This window comes from Protomyctophum parallelum (assembly GCF_964188405.1).
Source record: "Protomyctophum parallelum genome assembly, chromosome: 19".
Lineage (NCBI taxonomy): Eukaryota > Metazoa > Chordata > Actinopteri > Myctophiformes > Myctophidae > Protomyctophum > Protomyctophum parallelum.
This window is the reverse complement of record NC_139717.1, coordinates 35760355-35785708: the sequence shown is the minus strand read 5'-3', so window position 1 is coordinate 35785708 and position 25354 is coordinate 35760355. Positions and strand designations below refer to the sequence as shown.

General features: G+C 41.6%; 1 protein-coding gene across 1 annotated transcript; it reads right to left on the bottom strand.

Annotated features, from left to right (window-relative positions):
* Window positions 1-594: 594 nt before the first annotated feature.
* Window positions 595-21669, bottom strand: LOC310876939 (structural maintenance of chromosomes protein 6-like; the record flags this gene model as incomplete). The annotated part of the gene is made up of 26 exons (XM_083790588.1): window positions 595-691; window positions 2528-2625; window positions 2796-2948; window positions 3431-3536; window positions 4113-4238; window positions 4795-4940; window positions 5162-5299; window positions 5819-5989; window positions 6441-6521; window positions 7027-7162; window positions 7725-7885; window positions 8180-8294; window positions 9291-9492; window positions 9732-9910; window positions 10092-10256; window positions 10644-10732; window positions 10842-10988; window positions 12280-12378; window positions 12463-12582; window positions 17502-17603; window positions 18148-18228; window positions 18842-18903; window positions 19045-19181; window positions 20169-20274; window positions 20379-20499; window positions 21490-21669. The coding sequence occupies 26 exons, from the start codon at window positions 21667-21669 to the stop codon at window positions 595-597; spliced, it is 3318 nt and encodes a 1105-aa protein (XP_083646714.1).
* Between the last annotated feature and the right edge of the window lie 3685 nt (window positions 21670-25354).

Below are 25354 nucleotides of genomic sequence, written 5' to 3'. Positions count from 1 at the left end.
AAACTATGTTCTTTACACAAAACGTAATGGCCCTTTACCAGATCCAAGATTTACCACTCAAAAAGTTCACGGTTTTGAGTCATTTCTGGTGAGCAGGCAGGTGATGTCAAGAAGACCCGGCCATCATCTATGAGACCGAAGTTTTGCTGAAATCCTTTCTATGGGTGCCGCGTGACTCATGAGACCACTGCTAATGACATTTTCCTACAATGACTGAACGTCCCCAGACTGCGGTAGCACAGAACCCAGTAGAAGTCTTTACATTGGTATACTTCTTCTAGCATCGTTTAGGTAGGTAGTTGGACTTGGTCTCCCATACTAGTTTGTCCTAATACTGTTACTGTATATTGATTGTATGGCTTTAATAACATTAGAGAAAACAGAAAAGACATTTTACAGTGCTTCATCAATTTATTTAAAAACAAAAAAGGACTGATGAAGGAAACAACTATTAACAGAACAAGCCGTTAATAAAAAGCCTGTTCTTTAAATAAACCTTAACCTTTAAGATCCTCTCCTCTCCCTGACAAACATATATATAAAAAAAAAACAACATGGCACACACACACACAGGTGTTCCTGGCTTTAAAGGTCTTAATTATCCTCTTCGTCTCGCTGTCTGCGTGACGGCTGTTGACGATCAGGGTCATTGAGCCGCAGTATACGGAGCTGATCGCTACAGGCGATAGAGCTGAGAAAACAAAAAGACTGCCGTTAAGACCAATATTAACAGAAATTAAATAGATTACTGGGACTGATTGCGATTGAAATATTTATTAACAGTTTGCAGAATTACAGTACAATTCAAGCACAACTCAATACAAACTTACATAACTTATCTGGGAAACATTTTGAATTGACTCCTTGGCCAACAAACATTTCCACAAAACATTTTTTTCTCCAAATAAACACACTTGAGATGATACTGATTATACAGCATCTACATTTGATCCTATCATTCTGAGTACCTTTGCTCGTCATTGTTCAACTAATTTAGCCAGTTTCTCTCTTCCCACACTGCCAGCAATTTTGAGTTTTTTTACTAATATTTCAAGACCCACCGAATATTTTGTTCTACGACGATGTAAACACCAAGTAGCTCAAAAGAAAGAAGAGTCTCTACTTTCATCAGGAACAAAAGTATGTTGCCACGTTGTTCCATTCTTTAGTTATTGGTAATTGAATATAAACAGGGCTGCACACAACTTCTTTGGTCTAGTACTCCACTCTAGTAACCGGATGGATAAAAGAGGGATGAATAACTTATAGCAAAACGATATTTATTGGATGAGTGGGGAGTCAATGGAGGGTATTGCAACTCTAGATTTAGCCATCTTGTTGTAGATTCATCCCATTATTAAAAAAATCTAAATTTGCTAAAATCTAGGTCCATGTGTGGTCCAGCCCTTTGGAATGCATATTCTAATAAAAACAACTTAATACTTCCTAAGGATAATGTGAGCATCAAAGCAATCTTTAGATTTTTTATTATTTTGCATTTAAATAACCGATCTACTAGCTGACGTGTTGCTCACATACGTTGTGAGCTTGCAGATCAGCTATTTCTTTAACATGCGACACATCGTACGGCGAAGCATACATCAGGCTTCACTTTTGTTTTTAGCTGAGGCGACATAGTCAGACACACATGGCTCCTCGGTGCAAAAATAAACAGTGTACACTACCCGACTTTACGATAATAAGGGACAGTATGTCGAGACACAGTGTTCATGTTGGGCAGCAGCAGTGCAAGTCCGCAATGCTTTAAACTCTTCCCACTCCACTATGTCGGAACTAAAACCTTAGTACCCGTAAAAAGTCGGTGGCCGGTGCCTAGGCTGTGAGAGACGTGCAAAGCATCCAAAGCATGCCCTTTTACACCGGGGACTACAGTAGTTTTCTATCTGAAACAGAGTAGACGAAACTATTTGTGTCAGGTTTTCTCACCTCCTCCCAGCAGAAAGCAGCATGGAATCCTCCCCTTTTGAGTAAGGACGCGCTGTGATTGGCCACAATGGCCAGTGCACTTGTGCAAGACGATTGGCCAGTAGCCACTTTGAGTGGCAGTCGGTAGAAAATGCTCTCGCCACAGAATTTACTAGTATTCTGGCCATAATAAATAATCATTCTAGGCGGCCCCGGCTGTTGGTACGCAGAAGCGCTTCCCGGCGCTTGATTGACAGCGCATTTTGAATTTTGACGACGCATGCTCGCTGGCGCACCACTTATGTGCAGCCCTGAATATAAATCAAAAACGCTGTCTAAGATTTTAATAAATCCTACAATTGGACGAGACTGTCTGGGATTTCTTATACTCTTCTGTATACTCTTCTGCGTGTACTCTTCTTCGAAGTCCCAGGTTGCGGAACAGGGCCATCTATCGGTACCACTGAAAACGCCACAAACATGACGTACAAATGCGCAAATGGCGGTCTGTGCGTTGGATTGAAATGATGTATGAATGTGTCAAAGGCAGTCAATTATATCACTTTATGCTCATACAGGTTAGGGATACATGGTGGCTAACCTCATGCTCTGTGGGGTGAGGAAGATGAACTGCCTGTTGCACTGGTTTGAGGCAACCTTTAGCATCATGTCCATGGAAATCTTCCTGTTCACCATGTCCTGAAAGACAAGACACACAGGCTGAATTATTGTCTGAGAAATTAACCAACAGATGGAGCAACACATACAGACAGAACCTACCCAGTTCTACAGCCAACATTAGTATCATATACTAGACAAAAATCTTAACTGTAAAATGGCTTGCCATTTACTCTAAACAGACGTATTACCATGTAGACATCAAACTCATCAAGGCAGCGGAATGGGGCCTCCGTGATTGACCACAGAGACAGCACGAAGCAGACAGTGGAGAAGGAACGCTCTCCACCCGACAAGGAACGCATGTCACTCAGATTAGCCTTGTCACCCTGACCGGGCTGTACCTGGAGACAGCAAGATAAAAAGAGAGAGAAGGAAAACAGACAATAGGTAGATTGAATGTAGTAGGAAAGGAAAAGTTGAGGACACATGGGGAAGATGGTAAGGGCCAAAGGTTTGAGAAAAAAAGATAGGAAAATGAGATGAGAGATGAATTAGTTAAGTGTAAATTGAAATTAACAGTGCAGCAAATGTTTTGTGTTAAGGCGGGCGGTTAGGCTGGATAAGGTTACTGAGATGCAAGGAAGCACAACAAAGGCATAATTTGCGTCACAACAATTGTGTTCATGCTATATAGCAAAATAATAAATTCATCCTCACACCCCAACAAACAGCCATACTTTTCAGGCATATAAAAGAAATGTCACAAAGGTTCGTATACAAATATATTTAGGGTTAATGCAATTTAACAAATTGTCTTAACACTATACATTCTTACAAAGAATATACTGACAGGGAAGCTGCATTACAGATAAATAATTCTTACTGAGACTGTGAGAGTTTCCTTATTGTGATCAAACGCCATAGTTCCGGTGTACTCTCTCTGGGCCAGCATACTATCAAAATAGAATTTACAACGAACCGCCATCAAGCTAGGAGAGAGCAAGGAGACAGTTTTAAGTATACAAGTAGTAAAAAGGGGAAAGCAGGTAAAATGTAGGTGGTTTAGTTAGGCAAATACAAAATATAAGTTTTTATATATTTTGGGATCATCCAGTCAGCCATATACCCTCACTCAAAACGTTTTATTCAAAAGGTCCTGATTAAAACAAAGAAAACGGCCTTTCTGTGTGGAGTTTGCATGTTCTCCCCGTGTCCCCTAGGGTAGGTGCCCTAAAAAAAAACATGAGTAATCCTAGTCTCTAAACTGCCTCCCCCTGGCCAGCTGGGGCACCTGATGGAGGGGAAAGGAACTGGTTGGAATAACATGTTCCTTCCACGCGCTACGTCCAACCAGGGAAACTCCCCCCTGTCAGGTGTAAATCTACATCTTTACACTCACTACAGTCTTTACACTCTACTGGATCATTACAACACACTCGTTTGCTGCTCGTTGAGTGGGTTAAACAAGGAGTGTTCTTCGAATGTACCAGTTTAAGACAAATTCATGCTGAAACAAATGCAATAAGTCGTTCTTTAAATACTGAGACACCTTAGTTCCAACTAACCTCCTGAGGTCGTCATAAGCCTTGATTCTCTGTGTGACAATTCCATTTATTGTTTGGATGAATTTGCTGAGGGACTTCACTTGCTGGTGCGCATCCTTATAGTTCTTAGAGGCCTCATGGTACTGCCTGGAGCATCACACATGTACAGGTGAAATGAGAAGATATTTAGAGTGGGAAGCAAGTAAAGATGCACTAGAGATAAACCGTACATTTCAATTAAACAGAGACCCGATACATCGCTTTAGAGCTTCGCAGTCGCGCCCCCTCCTGAGGACCAGAAGTGAATTCCGTTTAAAAAAAAAAGTATTTATATAAATACGTTTACACCGCAGACAAAGCCAACTGGAGTTGTGACGACAAATGACAGTAAACACAATGTTTTGGGCAGATCAAATAATTTGTAAGAAGAAAAACATGGCAGGATACTACAACACTTTTTGTTTTGTTTTTCTTCTTACTAATTATTTGATCAGCGAAAAACATTGTGTTTATTGTCATGATGTGTCACAACTCGAGTTGGCTTTGTCCGTGGGAAAAAAGTCTATGAGGAAAATTAATGAGGAATTCACTTCTGGTTCTAGCGTCGTCATGAAAGGGGGCGAGACTGCGACGCTCTACAAGAAAGGCTAAGCAAACATTTGACAGCAGCCATGATGTGGGAAGAAGTGGCATGGTGACCTACCTAACAATCTCTTCACGGTTGCCTTGCTGGTCCTGCTTGGAGGTGATCTTAAGCCTGAGACGGCTTATCTCTGTGTCCAGGCTCCTCAGAGTGCGATTCACCTCCTGTCGCTCAGGACACACCTGTGTGGCCTTGGCTACAGCTTCCTACGTCACATCACGGGGAGATATGAAAGTACAACTAAATACTAAATCTCTTGCATTAAAGCAACAACGTATCTGAGCTCTTCAGCCCCAGCGCTCCCCCAATTGTGAAGTTCTGCCAATTACTGTACGTTACTAACCCCACATGTCCACATTTGTTTCAACTAATTGGGATTGTCCTAAAAATTACATTAGGACATTTCTCTTGTCCCTATCAAGAGTACCTGGAGCTCCCGTTCCTTGACATTCATGCTGTCTTTGAGGTCCTGGATGCTTTTGGTGTGGCCCTTGAGTTTATCCTGGTAATGCTTCAGGTGGTGCTTACACTTAGCAACCTCCAGTTCACGCACACTTAGTTCCTCCTACATTGGGGCACAAGATAAAAAGGGGACAAACATGGCAATGTATAATTTGGGCCTCAGCAATTAGCAGTAGTAGCATACGAGAAAGACAAGCTGCTGTCTTTCTTGTATCCTGTGTGACCATTTGTATTGCATTCAGTGTGAATGCACCTTGAGGACTATGAGCCACATTAAAGTTGCATTCCATAAGGTCATAACATGGTCCATGAACAAGACAGGGCCTGAATTGTGGCCTGAATTGTGTGGGCTATTCTCCCACACTTTTACAGTGAGGTTAAATATAAATCAGATTTGATTTATTTATTAGATCTCCATTAGCTTACTGTGAGTCACAGCAGCTACTCTTCCTGGGGTCAGAAAAGTACAGACAGAAGACTGTGCAGTTTCCCATATCCTAAAGTCCGACCTCAATCCCCAATTACGCACGTGAACTCCGGGACTATGGGCATATAATAATGTAAAAAATGATCGGACATATATTTTAGCATATCCCTAGTATTCACTATGTGTAGTGTGTACCTTCATGTTATCGATTTCCACCGACACGCCATTCATCCGTTCCTTGTGCTGATTGTACTCCAGCTCTGCCTCCTCGTACGACGTCTTTAGCTGGCCCATCTGAGCCAGCGATGACTTCAACCCCACATGTGTAGAGGAGATCTTAACCATGAGCTCCTCCAGGTCTTCCTCCTGTGGGGGAGAGCACATGACTTTTAATTTGAAGGTCGCAATGTTTTTTATTAGATTAATTTATTAAAGTAATATTTAGTAGTAATTATTAGACTCTTGATTTGTAAAGAAAAAAACTCTTTCTAAAAATAACTTTTATTTGTACAATTATAAATAGAATAAATGGTTTAAATGTTAATATCAGCAATTCAAAATCAGGTTGATGTAATGGCGGGCATAAACGGGCATTCCAGGCCGATGCTCGCCCACGAAATGAATCATGGAAATTGTATGAACACTTAGATTGTAAACGTTCTGTTGACCAAAAATGTACTGAAATGCACATGAAAAGCGTGTCCGATACAGACAATCTGGCCGAACCAATTATACAGCAAAAATAGAGGAAAGGGTAAAATAACAAAAAACATGTGGGCTATTATTTCCGGAAACTGAGCAGTGTTGGCATACACACCAGGGGCTTGAGGTCTTCAGACTGTGGCTCCTCTACATTCCGCAACTCATTCAGCTCTAACTGCAGTCTTCTTGCGCTTTCCTGGAACAAAATAAGTAGAAGATCAATTGGACATGCATAGTTCATAGAAAATAACAGTCAGAAAGGCAAGAATGTCAAAGGTAAAAGAAAAGCAGAAACTTGCATCCCCTTTACACACGAGAACGGTGTTCATAGAAAACAGCAAAATAAAATATCGTTTGCTGGTGTCCCTTTAGACGAGAAAGTGAAAACACCTTCCAGAGTGGAAATCTTTGAAAACGCGGTATCCTCCCGTCTCCATGTAAACAGGCAAAACGATGAATCCGCAAAACTTGTGACATCATGGTTCACAACGCATAGGTTTATTAGGAAGTGCATGCAGTGGTTCTACTATTACATGGGTGACTGGTCTATCTGGCAGTCCGTCACCACCACCTAGTGACCTGGCATGGCATGCACACTACAGCGTAAGTGTGCGTCTACGTGTAAAAGCTGAAAAAAAAGAGAACGTAACGCGTCATTGCCGTTTCATCTGGAGACCGTCGCCGTCTAAAAGTGGCCTTACTTTGGTGTTTGTCTGCTCCTTTATCGATCGCTTCAGCAGAGCCTCGTTCTGCTTGATGTCTTCATCCACCGTCGCCATCTGAGTATGGAAGCGAGCAGCCTGGGCCTTCTGGTTCTGTAGCTCTGACGTCAACTGTCTGCGAAGGGACAGAACGGGAGGTGAAAAGGGAAGACAGGATGAAAAAAAAAAGCACAATGTTTGTTTTACTCTTTGCATTTCTCAATGTATAGGCCATCACTGCATTTTGTTGACCAAGACTAAAAGACAAAGACAATTTTGATATTTGAGTCAAACCACACCAATGATTCACCATCTCCTTGCAGCATGCAACTACCTGCGACAGAATGGTGCTTTAACTGGGCTCATCACGCACAAGCGCCGAGCTGCAACGGATGGGTTTCCACAGAAAAGACTTGCAACGTAACGTAAAACGCTGGGTTTTTGCGACTTCACATAAAGTGACATGCACACAGTCCAGACACACGCTCGCAGACGGACGGATAACTTGGATGGTAATGGTAATAAAGCTCATTTGAATTGAATTACTTGCGATACAATGCAACAACATGCGCTGATGTGCAACAGGACACAGACCGCTGCGACGAACACCAACACGGTTTTGTTGTGTCTCGAATCATTGGTGTGGTTTGGGCTTAACAGGCGAGTGACCGCTTTCTTGAAATAATTTCTACACTGACCTGATCACGTCCTCCACGTCTCCACCGAGGAAATTGGCTCTGTTCTGTTCAGCGGAGTAGCCGCGGTTAGAGTAGATCTGGTCCCCCTCCTTGCTGATGGCCATGGAACAATTCGGTGGCGGCTGTCGTCCCTGCATCACTTGACGAGCCTCTGTTTTGTTCTGCAGAGAGATGCGCCCCAAAGTTAAGTAAATTGCTGTAAGGGATTTCTACAGCAGCATTGTTTATTTATTTATAAGTTTATTTGGACAGGACCGTTGTTAATCAAATACCTTTATGGCTCTTATATAACTGTTCAAAGGGCTTGTGAGAGAAGATCACACAGTTGAAGAGTAATATTTTAACTGGCCTCTTTGTGAACCCCATGAACAGTCTTTTTGGTGTTTAAAAGAAGTCATGAATTAGGAACAAGACGTCTTTTCTTTTCCCACAAAAAGTGAGCTATTGCTCGTCACCTTGATGAGCAGAACGTTTTCTATTCCCCTCTGGTCAATCAGGCAGTTGGCTACAACCGGGTCTTCAATTTCCAGAGATTGCAGCACTGAGGGATAAACAGGATGGTTGACAGCCCTGAAACGAAGAGATCAAACTATCATTTAAATTGGGAAAATAAAAAACAGAACGACCACAAACTAATTAGTCACACTTTATCGATTCTGCGCAGGCTGACAGCAAGTTTCAGAGCGTATCAAACTATACCAGCATGGGATCAAAGGTGCCCACACCGTGGATGGATTAATGGATTCCTTTTTCAAAGGTCAAAACATGCAATTAAATAATTGTCTCCAATTGTAGGTGACTACTTAGGCTATTCCATAATGGAGTCAAGCAGCTTACTGGCAGAACGCCCACGATTTTGTAACCCAAATTGCCTAAACTGTAATCCTGGGCACTACTCTCCCTCTGCCAACCTGGGGAGAGAGCACCAGTTTGGAAGTTCATGCTTCCTTCAATGAATGAGTGAGCAGGCTGCTTCTCATCACCTGACGGCGGATAGTTTCCCCCGGTATGACGTAGCGCGTGGAAGGAACGTTAAAGTTATTCCCACAGCGACAGAATCGAACCTTGGACCTACTAGCTGTGAGGCGACAGCGCCACAGTGCCCCCCCAGAATGGCATTTTGAAGCAATTGTAACCAATCTGCACTAGGGATGTGAATAAAAAGTTGATTTGACTCATGCTCATCCCCCCGTTGTTGGCTTTGATGGTCGATGGTGATGAAATAAAAAAGTAAATCCTTCAGCTCATGGATATACACTTACAATTTACAATTTACAATTTAGGCATTTAGCAGACGCTCTTAATCCAGAGCGATTTACATTTAAGCACTTGAGATAATTGTCATAACAATTTTGGCGAGTTGAAAGAGACACAATACACACAAGTCTTTTGAAGTGCTGACCAACTGGAGGACCAAAAAAACCCAATGTTGGGTTAACAAGTTTAGTCTGGGATTGAATAAGACTTGGCGGCAACAGAATTGAAATGGTTGGATAAAGAACCAAGCGATAACTGCATTTTGGCACTTGCACTAAAGGACTCTTGCTCCGTTATAACAGCCCTTACCTCCTGCTGGTGTTATGGACTTGCGGGAGGAAGGGGCTTGTGATGATGTTTGGCCTGTGGCCACCACGGAATAGTCTGGCCATGAGGTCTTTCAGCACCTTCTCATCCTCATAGTTGTCACAGGCAAAGGCTTGTAGCTGTCCTTTCAGACAGATCTCCACAGCCAGGGCCATCTCTGGGTCCTTTAGGCCAATACAGTAACCTAAGGAAGGGAGAGAAAAAAAAAAAGTAGTGATGCATTGCAATCAGAGTGGTCATCATGTGTTGCCTGCATTACAATGTATAAATATAGCACTCCGTCTCTTAACCCATGAAGGATGGGAACATTGCGAACCCCTTTTGGGTTGTTGTCGCCATGTACAGTGCTGTATATAGCAACAGATTTGTTTTGTAATTTAATAAATATTTTTAGTTTTTCCGAAAACTTGGGTCAGGTTATACCCAGTGGTCCACGGGGTTTCTCTTTGAACTGGCGCTTGTTGTAGGCTTCCTGGATGGTGTTGAGTAACGCTGGCATGTGCTCTCCAAAGCGCTGCAGGCGGTTGGACCGGCTGCCCTCCATCGTCCGTAGATTCCTCGCATTTGCGTCTATGGACCTGTGGAGGGCGTCCTTCTCTCGCCTGATGACAGGGAGAAGAGTAAAAAACAGCCAGAAGGCAAAGGAGTATTCAAATAAATTGTGGCTAGGGCACATGTAGGACGGTTTAATATAACATCACTGGCTGTTTTGGGTCAGAAGTGTCTGTAGGGACGGGGATACTGCAAACCAGTCTGTTCATTTTGCTCGTCTCTACTACCCACCTGATCTTGCCGAGCTCCTCCTTAGTGAAGGTGATGACCTGTTGGTACTGGTTAATTTGCTGGTCCAGTGTGGAGTCCTGGTGTCTCAAACTCTCCAGCTTAGCCTCTTGCTGCTCTACAAGCGCTGCCCTTGCCTGACTCTCCACCTCATTGCCGTTACTGATGCTGGAGGCAAAATGAAACATTCAGGCGCTGATATACTTGACCGAGAAGCAGAAACAATGTTGCTCAGTAGATGTGTAACAATATAATTTAACATTGATACGATATGCATCACGATATACAATCTGGGAACCCAGCGGCAAATAATTTGCCAGAGAATTCACCACTGGGCAAATATTCCTGTAAAATTGGATTATGTGACTCTGACTACTTAATCTAAATGAATAAGTGAAATGTTTGATCAGGAGTCTCGCGAGTCACGACCCGTGGGAGTGGAGTTGCGCATCAAATAACATACCATGATCTATGAAATCTGACAGTATCAACAATGTGGATTTTTATATCACAGAAATACCATTACATGCCTAATGAAGAGTAGATGGTTGGTACCTCAATTTGAGCTCCTCTATCTTCTGAGAGAGCTGGGCCTTGTCCTTCTCCAGAGCTTTCAGGGTGGCCTTGTATCTGTGCACACTGACCTGAAAGAGACACATTGTTCATGGAGTCAATTTAACTGCCTTTTTTCCCCACTATGGGTGGATTTAGGAGCAACTTTTGTTTTGTTCGATTTTGTGGTTTAAGTCTGACCTCGCCAGATTTGAGGAGGTTATTCTTTTGCTGGGCTTTGGTCTTCAGCTCTGCACATTGTGGCTGGAGATCCTTGTGCCGCTGTGCGATGCCCTCTACCTGCTCCTGGATCTGGTTGAACTTCTGTTCAGCCTCTACCACCTTGTTCTGTACAGGGAGTAGAAAGTAAATAGAAAAATAGTATGCTAAAATGTTAACATTCCATAAATGAGGCTCAGTATGACCATTAAAAACGTATTTCGTGAAATTAATTTGGCCAAAAGTAAATATTAGATTCAGACTTTATTAAGTGAAAATGATTATCATCACGTGACGTTTCAAGGTTGTACTTTATTTTTACTATTATTTATTTGCGTCCCTCAGACAATGCAGCAGCATAGATAACATTCAAAACAACAAAAACACAGCAAACAAAAGGGATAGAATATAGAGTGCAAGAAAGCAATCAAAGAGTTTGTGAACAGCTTCACGGTAGTTTATGTTCCATATATATACACACACACACACACACAAGATTTAGTTTAAAAAGGTATTCAAAGCCAGTGTATGGCAGCATTTTGGGTTCTACAAGGTTAAAGGGAACTGGATAAAGATGAAAACCAGATAACCATCCTGAACATTCGGAAAAGGGGACAATGTCCATGCATCAGTCGTTACTGCAACCATGCCCAATTGTTGTAGTGACTCAACTTTGGTTTTGGCCTCGGGACAGATTCGTGCCTTTCTGGCTCCCAAACTATGGAACTAAACTACTTCCCATTTCAATCAGAACTGCAGACTAACTCCCAATCTTCTGCAGTAGTCTGAAAACACACCTCTTCAGACTCAGCCCATAGCACTTAGTTGCTGTAGCACTTGCACTACCTAGCCTTGATGACCTTCAGGTGTATGCAAAGACTCAGCTTATGCAATTTAGATAGTATAGCATTTTATGTAGACATGGCACTCTATAGCCTATACTCAGTTTCATTGTACAGATATTCTACTCTTAGATTCCTTATGATTCTTGATGACAATTGTTATGTGGAAAAGAGGAAATAACCAAACAGTTGCCTTTCCAATTTAATAAAGGCTTTCTTCCTCTTTAACTTTGAGTGCCGAGATCATCTTTTTTCTTTATTTATTTTTTATGCATTTGATGTACTACCATGTGTTGTTCTTGCTTAATGTAAATCTCTCTGGATTAAGTTGCCTAAATTGTAATCAAAACAACATGATTACAGTACATGCTCATAATGCCATTTTATTCGATTCTTCACCGGAAATAAAGGCATCAACCTACATGAGACTACAATTATATGAATAGCTTTGATGTGAAAAACCTGTGTTGACATGAGTGTTGACAAGAGTTACACTGGCTGGATTTTAGCCTCATGTAACATACAGCATAACTGGCCAATGGTAATTTTAACCTTTTAGTGAATATAGGGCAACTCACCTTCCATTCTTGAACCTTCTCATTGTATCTTTCTGTACAACTTTGATCGGCCAGTAGCTTATCTTCCAAAGGCTGCAACTGCTGCTCCAAGTCGCTCACCTGCAATGTTTAACCCACGGTCAATGTTTTCCTGACAATACTGCACGACATACTAAAACGTAATTGCAGTTGTGCTGATCTCACCATAGCCCATGCCATCATCTTCCCCAGCTCATTCAGCCTATCATTCATCTCGTCCAGTGATGCCAAGCTCTTATATTGCTCCTCTTTTTCACGATACTTGCGCCTCAGGTCAGCCAACAACTGCAGCAAAGTATATTAACCATATTAGTCATCATCCAACAGAATGAACGGACAGGCTGGACTGTAAACACTACTGGATTGATCGCGATGCAGTCATGGACGATTATTCATCAATTCACAAATGTTCAATTATATAATATATATTTTTATTTATTTATTACCGGAGCGAAAAGGCGGAACTAATCTGCGAGTGTGCTGCAGTGTCATACCGGACAGTTTACTAGCGTTGACTCCCATTGTAACAATGGAATGCTCATTCTATCTCAATTGGATAGTTCCAATGTTTGGAACTATAGCCCATAGACACTCACTTTGCAGCGAGATCAAAGCGTGTCACCACTCTCTTACTAGTCCACTCGTCGCACACGCTTTCGCTTACAACCAAAACAAACTGAGTCACCAACATGGAGAGAAAGACCGAAAGGGAACATTTTGGATTCTACTCTCTTGAATTACTAGACTGGAACCCCACCTATGCTTTCTATGGCATAGGCAGCTCCCAGCAGGAGAATCTAGATGCAGCTGCGTGACATTAGACTAATTAATTAGAGCGACAGAGAGAGAGAGGAGTGTGTGTGTACGTGTGTGCGCCAATTTAACAAAGGTGCAGACGATCACATATCAGCAGAGTGTGATCGACGTTTGCGCTACTGTATGCCGAATTGAAGTGGACTTGGCCGCAGACTTCTTTTTTTTCTCACTGGAATTCAAACAGTCTGGGTTTCCGAGGCTACCGAGTTACAGACCCATAAGGGTCCATTTGTTTCCTAATTATCATGTAGCTGGGGATACCCTAGAACACTCTCAAGGACCCCTAGGGGTCCCTGGACCCCACTTTGGGGACCACTGCTATAGACGAAGCCACAGGGCGGCAATTGTAACTGCGGAGTCAAGCGCTAAGCGGAGCGGCAATAATGACAGCGCTCTGTGGATTCATCTATACACTAAATATCTTTAAAGAAAATAGATTATCTGCAAGCTCATACATGTCACAATGTGACCGTGTGAGCTTGCAAAATTGCCATTTTCGGCCAGAGCCACTTGCCCAAATGTCACATTTGTGATGACAGCTATGTACGCTTTTAGCCCAAGGAGTGTTTTTCATGCAAAACTAATGCTTGGAATGGATTCAGAATCATGAAAATCCCTTAGTTTGATAAGTCACATGCAACTTAAAGCATAATGAAATTTAGAAAACGATGCCTTAGATAGGCCGTCAATGGGGCCATCTTGGATTATAGCCGAGTAAATCTATGAAAAAAAAGCACCTTACCCTAAAAAAATTGCAACAAAAGGTTTCTCAACAGTTTTTTGTAGTATTAGGTGTCCCTAATAACATACTAAAAGTTTACCAAAGTTTGATCACCCGAAAGGTGTTATTTTCAAGATGGCGTCCAAGATGGCCTAAAAACCATTAAAATAGCCTAACTCCTTCATTATTCATCCTAGACAAGTACTTTTTGTGTCTAACCCTATGTTTTTGGGGTCTAGGAGTCCATTGAACTTGTTCAAATTGCAGAGATACAATTAGATAATTGTGAAATCCAATATTGTGTTTGTGACTCTGTTAAAACCCTCTGAAATAGTCACCAGTTTCAAGTTAACTAAACTAAATATTTAATAAATGTCTGAATATTTATATATTTTTTGGAATAAGGTTTCAAGATATCCTCAAAACACAACAAAACTAATAGTCACAATTTTCAGTAATTCAGAAGGTTGTGGCAGAGAATATTGTCAGTTGATAGATAATAGCCTACATGATTGCAATATTGAAACGTTTTGGATAGCTTGGTGGATAAACTTTGGCTCAAACTACTGTAAATAATTCATCATTATACACCCCACCCAAAACTAATTTCTTGCATTATAGAGCGTCGCAGTCCCGCCCCCTTTCATGACGACGCCAGGCCCAGGAAATAATTCCCAATGCATTTTTCCCATAGACATTTCGAAACGTATTTATTGAAAGACATTATAAGCGTCGTACAAAGCCAACTCTTGTCGTGACAAATCATGACAACAAACACAATATTTTGGACCAAACAAATAATTACAAAGAAGAAAAACAACAAGTGTTGTAATCTGCTGTTCTTTTCTACTTTCTAATTCTTTGTTTGGCCCAAAACATTGTGTTTAATATCATGATTTGTCACGACAAGAGTTGGCTTTGTCCGCAGTGTAAACGTCTTTAAATAAATACTTTTTGAAAAGTCTATGAGCAAAATGAACGGTGATTTCTTCTCCGTCTCCCTCGAGGGGGCGGGACTGCGACGCTCTACTTACTCTTAGTGCAGAGTAGTCAGAACCTAAGTCTCTACCGGGTGCAGAGGGGAGTATGATAGGTGGGGTTGGGTGAGAAGGTAAAGGGGGGTCCGGTCTAGAGTTTAGTGGGTCTAGGGTTCCCCTCAGGTGGGTACAGGGGAGTGTGGGGAGTGGGGGGGTCACTGGATTTCTCCCTGGGGACTTGGAGCACAGAAGAGCAAAGTTAAGAAGACCCTCATGGTCTTCTCCTCTATGCATGTCCGAGGTGGCTCATACAGTACATGTCCCATTAAAGCTATGGGGCACTAATAATGAATATATTCCTTATTGTTATGGTATCAAAATAAATCTCCTGAAAGCTTCAACAGAATGTGAATTGTGTATAGGTGGCTCATACAGTACATGTCCCATTAAAGCTATGGGGCACTTGAGAGCTTGAGAGATTGGGGCTTGTCTGTCCCTGTGGTGGTAGTTCTAAGACCTCCATGTTGTGATATTGATTAATATGGGGGGTGGGTTCAATTAATCGATTATTAATCAGCAGAGCTGTCGACTATTGTCAACATATTCCCCAATTTCCACTGAGATTATGGGGTGAATGAATGTGGCCAGACCCATCTTCTCTTTCTGTCATAGTGACATAATATTGTCCTGCATCAGATCATGTCCAAATCAGGTTCTCCAATCTCCAGTAGCCTCTTCAGTTTTTTGAAGATGTTTTGAGTGGTGCAACCACTCCCTTACGGAGCTATGTGTGTGGCTGGCTGGGTCTGAGCACTATGTGTGTGGCTGGCTGGCTGGCTGGGTCTTAGCACTATGTGTGTGGCTGGCTGGCTGGCTGGGTCTGAGCATAGATAGATAGATAGATATTATAGCAGTGACTGACTGAGTCATCGAGCGTGCGTCCGCAACTGGTTGTGGCCCCCATCAAGTGACCTTTTGACCAATGCGGCCCTCGCCCCAAGTTGAGTTCGACACCCCTGCTCTAGGCCCATGAGGGGCCATTTCTCTCCACTGTATCCCCACTGAGGAGTCCATCTTCCCCATAGACCAGACAAGTGGCCATTTGGTTCTACTGACCGAGTGTGTTTGCTGCAAAGACACTCAGCGTTGTGAGCTTTTATAGATTGCCTATTTTTTACAATGTTTGTCCCGGCCCACAGTTTGGGAAACACTACCCTTATAGGGGACTTATTTGTATTATTATTATTGCCAGACACCCTTACCAAAAAAATGGCAGACATTTCTCTGTAAATTTATTCCATGATTTGTGTAATATTCCCATGCAGTCTATCACTTGGCAGCCATGCTTTTACAAATGTCACATGACAGTACCACCCAGTAATAATGAATATATTCCTTATTGTTATGGTATCAAAATAAATCTCCTGAAAGCTTCAACAGAATGTGAATTGTGTATAGGTGATGAATTCACCTATACAGCAGTACGGCATTATAGAAAAGAGAAATGTCCTATTACACTGTTATAACCTTATAAACAATTGCTTTAATATATCATTGTACTTTTATATAATTTATATATGCTAATTGGATTCCTAGATAACCAAGACATAGGGTTAGACATCAAAATTATTTTTCTATGATGAATAATGGAGGAGTAATGGTATTTTAAGAACTGGCGGCGGCCATCTTGAAAATAACACCTTTCGGGTGGTCAAACTTTGGTAAACTTTTAGTATGTTATTAAGGACACCTAATACTACAAAGAAAAGTTGAGAAACCTTTTGTTGCAATTTTTTTAGGGTCAAACCATATTTTTACCCGCCTATTAGGGCCTTTTGGGTATTTGCAGTGAACAGATTAGGGTAGATTTTTTATCCTGGCTAGTAGACCTAATCAGAATCAGTTGAGGAACAAAATAATCCAATTTTGTCCAACCTCTGGCATTCATTTACCCGACCCCAGAACAGGGACACTAGGTTGTAACTGGTTATGGGCAATTCGAATAGCACCGAAGTCTGACGTCAATATCGGTAGAGGGCACCAAATCCACGGGTTCATGTACTTTTTATTTGCATTGTAATCCCCATAGGGGGATTTTAGATCGCCTCATATAAGAATTGAAAAATAAGCAAATCTTCCTGGCTGTTTCACGCATATGGATATGAAGAATCACTGTAATTGGAGAAAGAAAATATCACACCCGTGTGAAGTGAGTGGTGCAACTCCTTGTGGCACCCAGGGTGCCGGCCCAATTCCGGCGAGCCGTCCCGCTTCCGAAACGGTTGAGAAATGACCACGTTACCGTGTGGGGGTCCCTCTACTGTACCCTCTACTGTGCTGTACTGGCACACCCGAAATCCCCATATATACAGTTAATATGTGTGTGTGTTAGGTTGCGCACAGGTGGTGAAAAACAACCATACTGTTTTCGTGCTCAGACGCACCCACACACACACAGCTCCGTAAGGGAGTGGTTGCACCACTCGATAAGCAAATCATCCTGGCCATTTCACTCATATGGATATGAAGAATCAACTGACTGAGAAATCGCTAATGTCACTGCTGCCGAATTAGCCAGTCAGTTTGTTTATTTTTGGACCGATGGATGACGATTTTAAGATGACCCCATGTTATTCTCCAACTTCCATGAACCAGGGGATGAGTGAGTGACATCAGGCAGATGGTCTTACTTCACTGTGTTGCTCCATTTTAGACAGAATGAGGTCCTTGCTTTGTTTGACGTGCAGCAAGTTGGATTTCATCTCGTCCAGTTTTGTGGCCTTCATAAAAAACTGCATGGGGGTGAATAAAAAAAAAGCAATCTAACTGTACAGTGTGACCTCAAGAATAATAGTAATAGCAAAAGAATATATTTCACAATTGGCACAAATAACATTAGTTTATTGCCCAAAAGTGAAATGAAACTTTGATTGCCGTTTTACATTTCTGACAAAGTATTTAATCATAGTAATGGTAGGTCTCCACTGCACTGATGTCGGCAGCCAAGTGTTGGAAAGTGTCGGTTGCCGGTTCTGTTGAATAAGCGTGTGTACACTGTTCGACTGTCGGGTAGAAGCGAGCTTGGGGCCTTGTGCCCATACCCAAAGCACCCTGCAGTGCAGTAGTTATCTTTAAATTATTTAAGCATGTAGGGTTAAAAAAACCAAAAGAATATATAGGATATTCTTAGGACCATAGTTGCCATCTGTCGGTGTTGGCTCTCAGGTGCATTGAACAACTTTTTTTGATCTCCTGAGTTAATTCGACTGCCAGTTGGTAGTAGTCCGTTTGGTGGAGTCACCTTTAGACATAAAAGGATAACAAACCTAAACTCACCTTGTATTTATCACCCTCTCCTTTGGAATGTAGGAAGTGCTTGCTCATCTCTTGTGTGAGGATTGAAATTGGGTTGTCCACCTTAGAAAAAAAATAAAGCAAAACAAAAGTGAATCCGTGGCATTTCTATACATGCTGGACCTAGTATGAGTATCACGTTTCAGAGTTCTCAGGTTGTTGGCGGAGTGTGCCTGGCACCTCAAGCAGAAAATAAAACTTTGAAAACTCGTCTTTCCTCCGGCGGAGCAGAATCTAAACATCAACGTTACCCGTATCAATGTGTGTAGCGACCACTTGGTGAAAATATTTTACTTTATTTGGTAACAAGTAATTAGCAGATTACAGGTTTGTTGGAATGTTAGCTTTGCTTCCCTGGCATGCCAGTGGTTGCTAGTGTTTGATACAGTCAGTGTTTTTAAAGTTGCTGAAAATTCTTATTTCATAAAGCTTGTCTGCAATCTTTATAGTTACCAATTCCAGAGCAACGTTAGTTTGCTCAGCTCAGATTTTGTTTAAGCTGCCTACATGCTTAAATGATGTAATACAGATTAGGCTCTGCCACCAAAACCCTGCGACCCAAGTGAAAACCATGACAAAGTCACGTGACCTTAAAGATATTGCCATTATCAACATGGACTCTGTATGTCTGACGTTGCTGGAAAAGGAGTGTAGGAATATGGAGCGGAGTTTATACCTGAATATTGAAAGTGTCCAGGACTGCCTGGAGCTCTTCTTTTTTGGTTGCTATGATTTGACCTATGAGACAGGAGATAACTTGTTAAGAGAAAAAGAAAAATAGACAAACACAGAACTCAGTGAATAAAGAGTGGAGTCCATGCTAGACTCCAACTAGTGTATGGGTATATTTATTTATCGATAACTCTTTATGGACTTCACCAGATTTGCTCTTCAATTTGTAGCTTCTTGCCCCCTCACGCGTGATCTTCACATCTACGGTGATGGACGAACCATATACTTCTGGCCTGTAAGTATCTTTCCCCATGTTGCTCAAGGTGATTGAAACATCAGCCGAACTATGAGGAAAAAGGAACACAGAACAGATCAATTTGGTGGCAAGTTATAACAAACTGCATCACATCATGCATGACAATTGAGTTGTGACCAGGAAGGAACAAGCAGGTTAGGCCAAATGGGAAATCAAACAACAAAGGTTCAAGGTTACATCTTTTGTACAGGTTCATACATGTAAACCTTAGGTAACAGTAAAAAATAAAAACTAGTCTAGTGTTATATGCCAAGAACAGGGAATGGGAGATGCACAAAATGGGCTGGTCCCTCCATATTTATCTCATCTCATTCAGCCATACATCCCAACCAGAGCCCTGAGATCAGCTGACCAGGCACTCCTGGTTGGGCTCAATACTCAAGCCTTCGTGGTGGCCAGCCCTGTTACACCTGGTCACTCCACATTCGCTCTGCTCAGTCATTGGAGGTTTTTAAATCCTAACTTAAAGGTATATTCAGTGATTTCACTTAATTCAAATATCACTTATTTTTTTGTTTTGTTGTGATAGTCCTCCCTACTATAGAGTGTGCTGGCCATATAAGGAGTTCCTCCCTGTCCCCAGTTAACCCCTGGGGGTCAAAAAACCTTAGGTTTCGTTTTTGACTCTCTATCCTGATTGGACGAAAGGCTGGGTCCCACAGCCAAAAACGAAACCTAAGGTTTTTTGAGTGAAATCACTGAATATACCTTTAAGAATTTTTTTCACCCTCCTCGCTAGTTTTTAATGCTGTTTGACTGTAATTACCCTGGCCCTCACAGCATACCTTGGATATACAGTATGCTGCATATATTAACGAGGTTTCATTTTCTTGTTGTGTCATGTTTAATTTATTAGCTTTTTTCTTTTTCTCAATCTGTCTGTATTTTAATAACTGTGGTACTTTGCTTCGACCTTGGTCGATGGAAATGCGCTATGTAAATAAAGTTTGATGTGATGATTAAATAAAACAAAATGAACAGAACATATCAAAGCAGTAAATATGTACATCTTTACCTTTCTCCTTCTTTCACAAATCCCTTAAGGGAGGACCCTCTGTTTGTGGCCTGTGCATTCCCTCCTAGGGCCACTATGAGAGCTGTCAGAATAGCACTCTTTCCACCTGTTAACATTATGACACGGAGCACAGTAACAAAGCACAGATGTAAGTGTAACATATTGAGGTAGACAAACAAAAAAAGAAAAGAATAAAACACTTTCACTCACTTCCATTGTTGCCAACAACAAAGTTGACATTGGAACTAAAAGTGAAAGGTCCCAACAGTGCGTGACACATGAAATTCTTCAAGGTAATGCTTTCCACGATGCCCTCTTGACCACCAGCACCCTGCGGATGAACACACATCTGTGTAACTTATTACATGTCAATATACATACATGATACATTACATACCATGATAAATCATATAAATGTAACCAGCTCAGCATTCCCATGTGTACCGTTGTACAATACATCAACACATGCCTTCCAGAAGTAGATCTCAAGGAGAGATGGAATTTAGGCATTTGGATTAGGTAAACACTAAACACACATCAAATGCAGAGACAGTGTAGTGATCATAGTCATCATCCTCCTCGGATCATAGGTAAACCTATCACAATAATCTGTACATTGAAACTATAGGATACCAGCTAAATAAAACGAACTTCGCATTTGTCTAAATAACAAGTTATTTAAATTACATTTTACCTTTGCATAGGACTGTATGATCGTCCAGAGACTCCAGACAGACCAAAGACAAATAATTTGGTTCAGCAATCTCGGTGAACCAAACGATGATGGCGATATGCTGATGGCGATATGCGATATGATCGCCACCGTAGGGCAGAAACCTTGTAATCTCCATATTTCAAATTCAATGCCAGTCTTTTCGCAAATTAGTGCCCTAATTTGTCTTACGGTGTCACGCAAACATAGCCAACCTACAAGCGCTCAAAGTGCCACGATATGAGCTTGTATATATAATTTAGACTTCTATTGGTTTGTCCCCATTTGAAGGCTTCAAATAGGGACAACCGGAAGTTTACGGAATGCATTGTAGTCTAAAAGGGCTCACACGAGTACATGAACCACGTGACCGGGCTGTTTTCGCCCCCCCTCAATATCGCAACCCTTCTATTAGAAGCCTCTGAATTGACTAAGTGCCTGTGGGTTTTATAAATATTTACCCAATTAAATAAAAATAACTACATTGGATACATTTTGATCATTTCCTGAACAGTAACGGTTACGGTTTTGGACACAATATTGAGGTTTCCACCCTACAGCGTCAATATCTGCAAGTTGGCAGCAGAAGTACCATGATAATGATAATACCTCCAGTGATGATCCAGCCTGTGCCAGAGGCTGGCTAGCGAGGCTAGACTGTCTCTGTCTGGGACCAACAACATCCTCCACTTCCTCGTTATCAACAGGTGGGAGGACTCCTGACTCGTCATCTTCAGGTCGGAGTTGTTTTCTGGGTGCGTCTTCAACAGAGCGGCTCCTCTTCGACATATTGCTCAACTTATTGCCTGTAATTACAAGTAAAATAAATAATTACTCTAATTACAAGTACAATAATCTAATAATGGCTCTGAGCAAAATGACTCTGAATCCTTGAAAATGAGAAAGAGTTAATTACTTGCATGGTATTGACATCTACTGGTGAGATGGAAGTAGTGCAGTCAAATTTTGCAGATGGGATATTCTCAATTAATGCTTAATGGGCTAAATGTAGTCCTATGAAATTCACTTCATAAATAAATTAATTGTCTCCACCAGGCCGAAGGCATGGGGGGAGAGTATGTTTTGCACTCCGTCCGTCCGTGTGTGTGTGTGTCCGTGAGCAGCTAATCTCGGCCACCGTTAACCCGGTCAATGCCAAATTTTGCACACACACTCCCTGGATGCCAACGAAGAACCTCTGCCCCAAACTTTCCAGAACGGCCTGTTATAGCGCCACCAGGAGGCCGCTTTGTGCAAAACAAGTTTTTGCACAGTACACCTACAGATTTTGTCCAAACATCACGCAAATTGGTACACAGTCTCTCTAGAGCCATTCAACGAAACCGGTCTTTCAGATTTCTCAGACTCCATCCTGATTGGTTAAGATTGGCTTCCAAAGTTCACAGGAGTGCTCAGTTTCAAACAGATGTCCTACATTCCTATCCTGGTGGAGACCTGTGCCCAGAAGGGCACTTTTTCTAGTTTGATTTGTGATTGGCTGGTTGATGGGGCGTGAGAGGGATGCTTGATATCATATAAATGTTACAGGGGAATAAGCCATAATGTGTGATGGTGACAATGTAAAGACAATTAATAATAATTGTCTTTACATTTAAGAAACATGCTCTCAGCAGTGTCAAACAGATGATTTCCCACACTAGACCTCTAGATCTCTCTCATCCACTCCTTCCACTAATTTGATCCACTCCGTTATGATTAAAAAATACAAAAACAACCCTCGCATCGTCAGTGATAGCCAAAGAACTCATAGAAGCATACTTGAATCAGTCTCTGACTCATCTCAGATTCTTTATATATGAAGATAAGTTCAAAATGGGTCAACCAAATGCACATTTTTGAATTAGAGTAAGTTACCTTGCTGCATTTGTCTATATTTCAGCCATCTGCTTTTAGCTGCAAGACCTTTTTTGTTATGACGTGGTATCTCTACAACAGCAAAAGCAAAGGAGAATAAAACAAAATGTCCATTAAGAATGACTGAATGAGGTAATATCACATAAGATGATGGTGCTACCACAGTTCCTTTTCCTATTTCCTGTTAAACTTATATCTAACCATATTCTCAGTAAAACAAAATAAAGAATAAATGACCTCTGAATTCAATTACGTGACGCACAACAGCTGTGTAGTCTTGCGTGTACCTGCGATCGGCCATGCGGTGCAGCGGCCCAAACCGCGCAAATAATCTCTAAATATCTATTTAACAAAACAATGCGCTATTTGGGGAATTGGGGCCGTGCACACAAAAGCCCAATAATAAGTAAAATGGACACCCAAAGCGTTTAAAGTGAATCGCTGCAGTTAAATTGGTTAATAAGTGTAATGTGTTAATATTGCTAGCAGTGATGCAAATGTCCTGCATCCTACGGGAGGCTAGCCCTACAAGCAGAACCCAATGCTACTGAAGTTTGGGACCCTACGTAAATAGCCCTACAAGCAGAACCCAATGCTACTGAAGTTTCTGACATTTTTGAGACATCCAAAATCCAAATTTCATAAAAGGGTTCCGAGAGGGGCTAACGGGAGGCTATAATCCGACGGAGCATTAGTTAGTTCGACACTAAATTGAGAAAGGGTGGGTCCTGGCTCCTGGGATGCAATACTGTACTCTAACCTAACGTCGTTTAAGTAGGACTGAAAATGTCCCTGGAACCGATCTAAAAGACCCCGGAATGAGGCATGTAGCTGGCTGGCTGCTCCAAATCAACTCACAAGCGCCATTGCATCGTTTGATCGTTTCATCAGCCCGTCTAAACGCACCATTAAAACTCGCAACTTAACAAAACGGACTCTTAAACACTTTAGTTTGCAGTAAATATTAGACCAAAAGTTGCTTGTTGTGTGTGAGGCACTGAGGCTATTATAGTTCATAAATTAATGTACCTGTTTCAGTTCTTGTGGAGCTGTCTGGAAGATCTTGGTTCCACTGTGCACTAGGTGCACACGTGTATGGCATGCGTGCCTGATTGGCCGGAAGTGCAACTCACATTCTGTTATTTATAACAAGTTGATTTTTGTATAAGTGTGTATGTGCGCGCGCCTATAACTATGGCGACGACAAAGCCAGTAGTTTATGTTTGTATATATATATATATTAGAGCGAGAGAGAGCATAATAAAACATGTACCAATCAGTTTCATATCCTCAATGGCGATAATTAAGGGATATGTGAAATGAGATTTAGTAAAAACGAAATCATGTGAAACAAACAAATGTTAAATTCAGCTAGTTCTAATCTAAACACAGATCTTGTCAACGTGTTTGTTTGAAAGCAAACATGTTTTATGGTGTTTCCTTCCACAGCTCATGATGCTACAGGCTCCAGACCTCCCAAAACAAACTGGTCAGGCTCCTACTTGGCCTCACCCCCCGAACCCACCTCACCCCTGCCCACTTTGACAGGCTGGGATGGCTTAGGGTCGTCGACAGAGTACAGCATCTTGCAATGGGTCTGGTCCACAAGATTCGATACACCACCAAGATACCCATGTACCTGTCTAAATACTTCCTTAATGTAAACGAAGTCCACACCCACAACACCAGAGGGAGTGCAACAAACCATGTACAACCCAGATTCGGCACAAACAAGGGACTAAATTCTTTTCGCTCCTATGCCACCAAAATGTGGAACGCCCTACCAACAGTCATTAAGACATGTGAATCCCTTGACTCCTTCAAAACCGCTCTCAAAGGGCACCTACGGATGGCTGCAATTCGAAACTGGCCTCTGTAAAATCTGAATCCCCCCCACCCCATTTCCCTCACTGTATATTGTATATTTTCCCAGTGCTTGTATATTTTCCCTTTTTTGCTTCCCATATGATGAATTCCTGTTCTGTTCTTTAGCTACATAGAAATGTCTATTTGTATGTCTCTAAATGGTTGTATGTCTTTAAATGTTTTGATGAATTGAACAATGTGGACCCTGTTGTAAACAAGTGTAATGCTTAATTGGGTCGTCCACTCACAGTTGACAGTCTTTGTATTGAGTTTGTGCTTAAAATGTACTGTAAATTCTACAAACTGTTAATAAATATTTCAATCAATCAATCAATCTACATCCATGACTTTTACAGTTTATCCATTTTTTTACTGTTTAACCATTTACTCATGGGATATAGCCCATCTACAAATTAATAACCGGTTGCAATGAGACGGGTTGAAAAATGAATACAGTATTTGATTGAAACATAACACAAATCTTGTATGAGGGTCCCTGGCTCAACATATTTTTGGATGGTGGTCCTCAGCCAAATACATAATTATTGGGGGGGGGGGGGGGGGGGGGTCCTTGACATTTGAGTTTGAGAACCACTCACAGAATTGACACCCCAATAATTCCCACTCAGAAATAGTTCACGGTTTTGGATCATTTCTGCCGAGCAGGCAGCTTGTTTGCAGTGCTATTCTTATACCATGATATTTTGTTTTAATTCATGTAGTTTAACCTTTT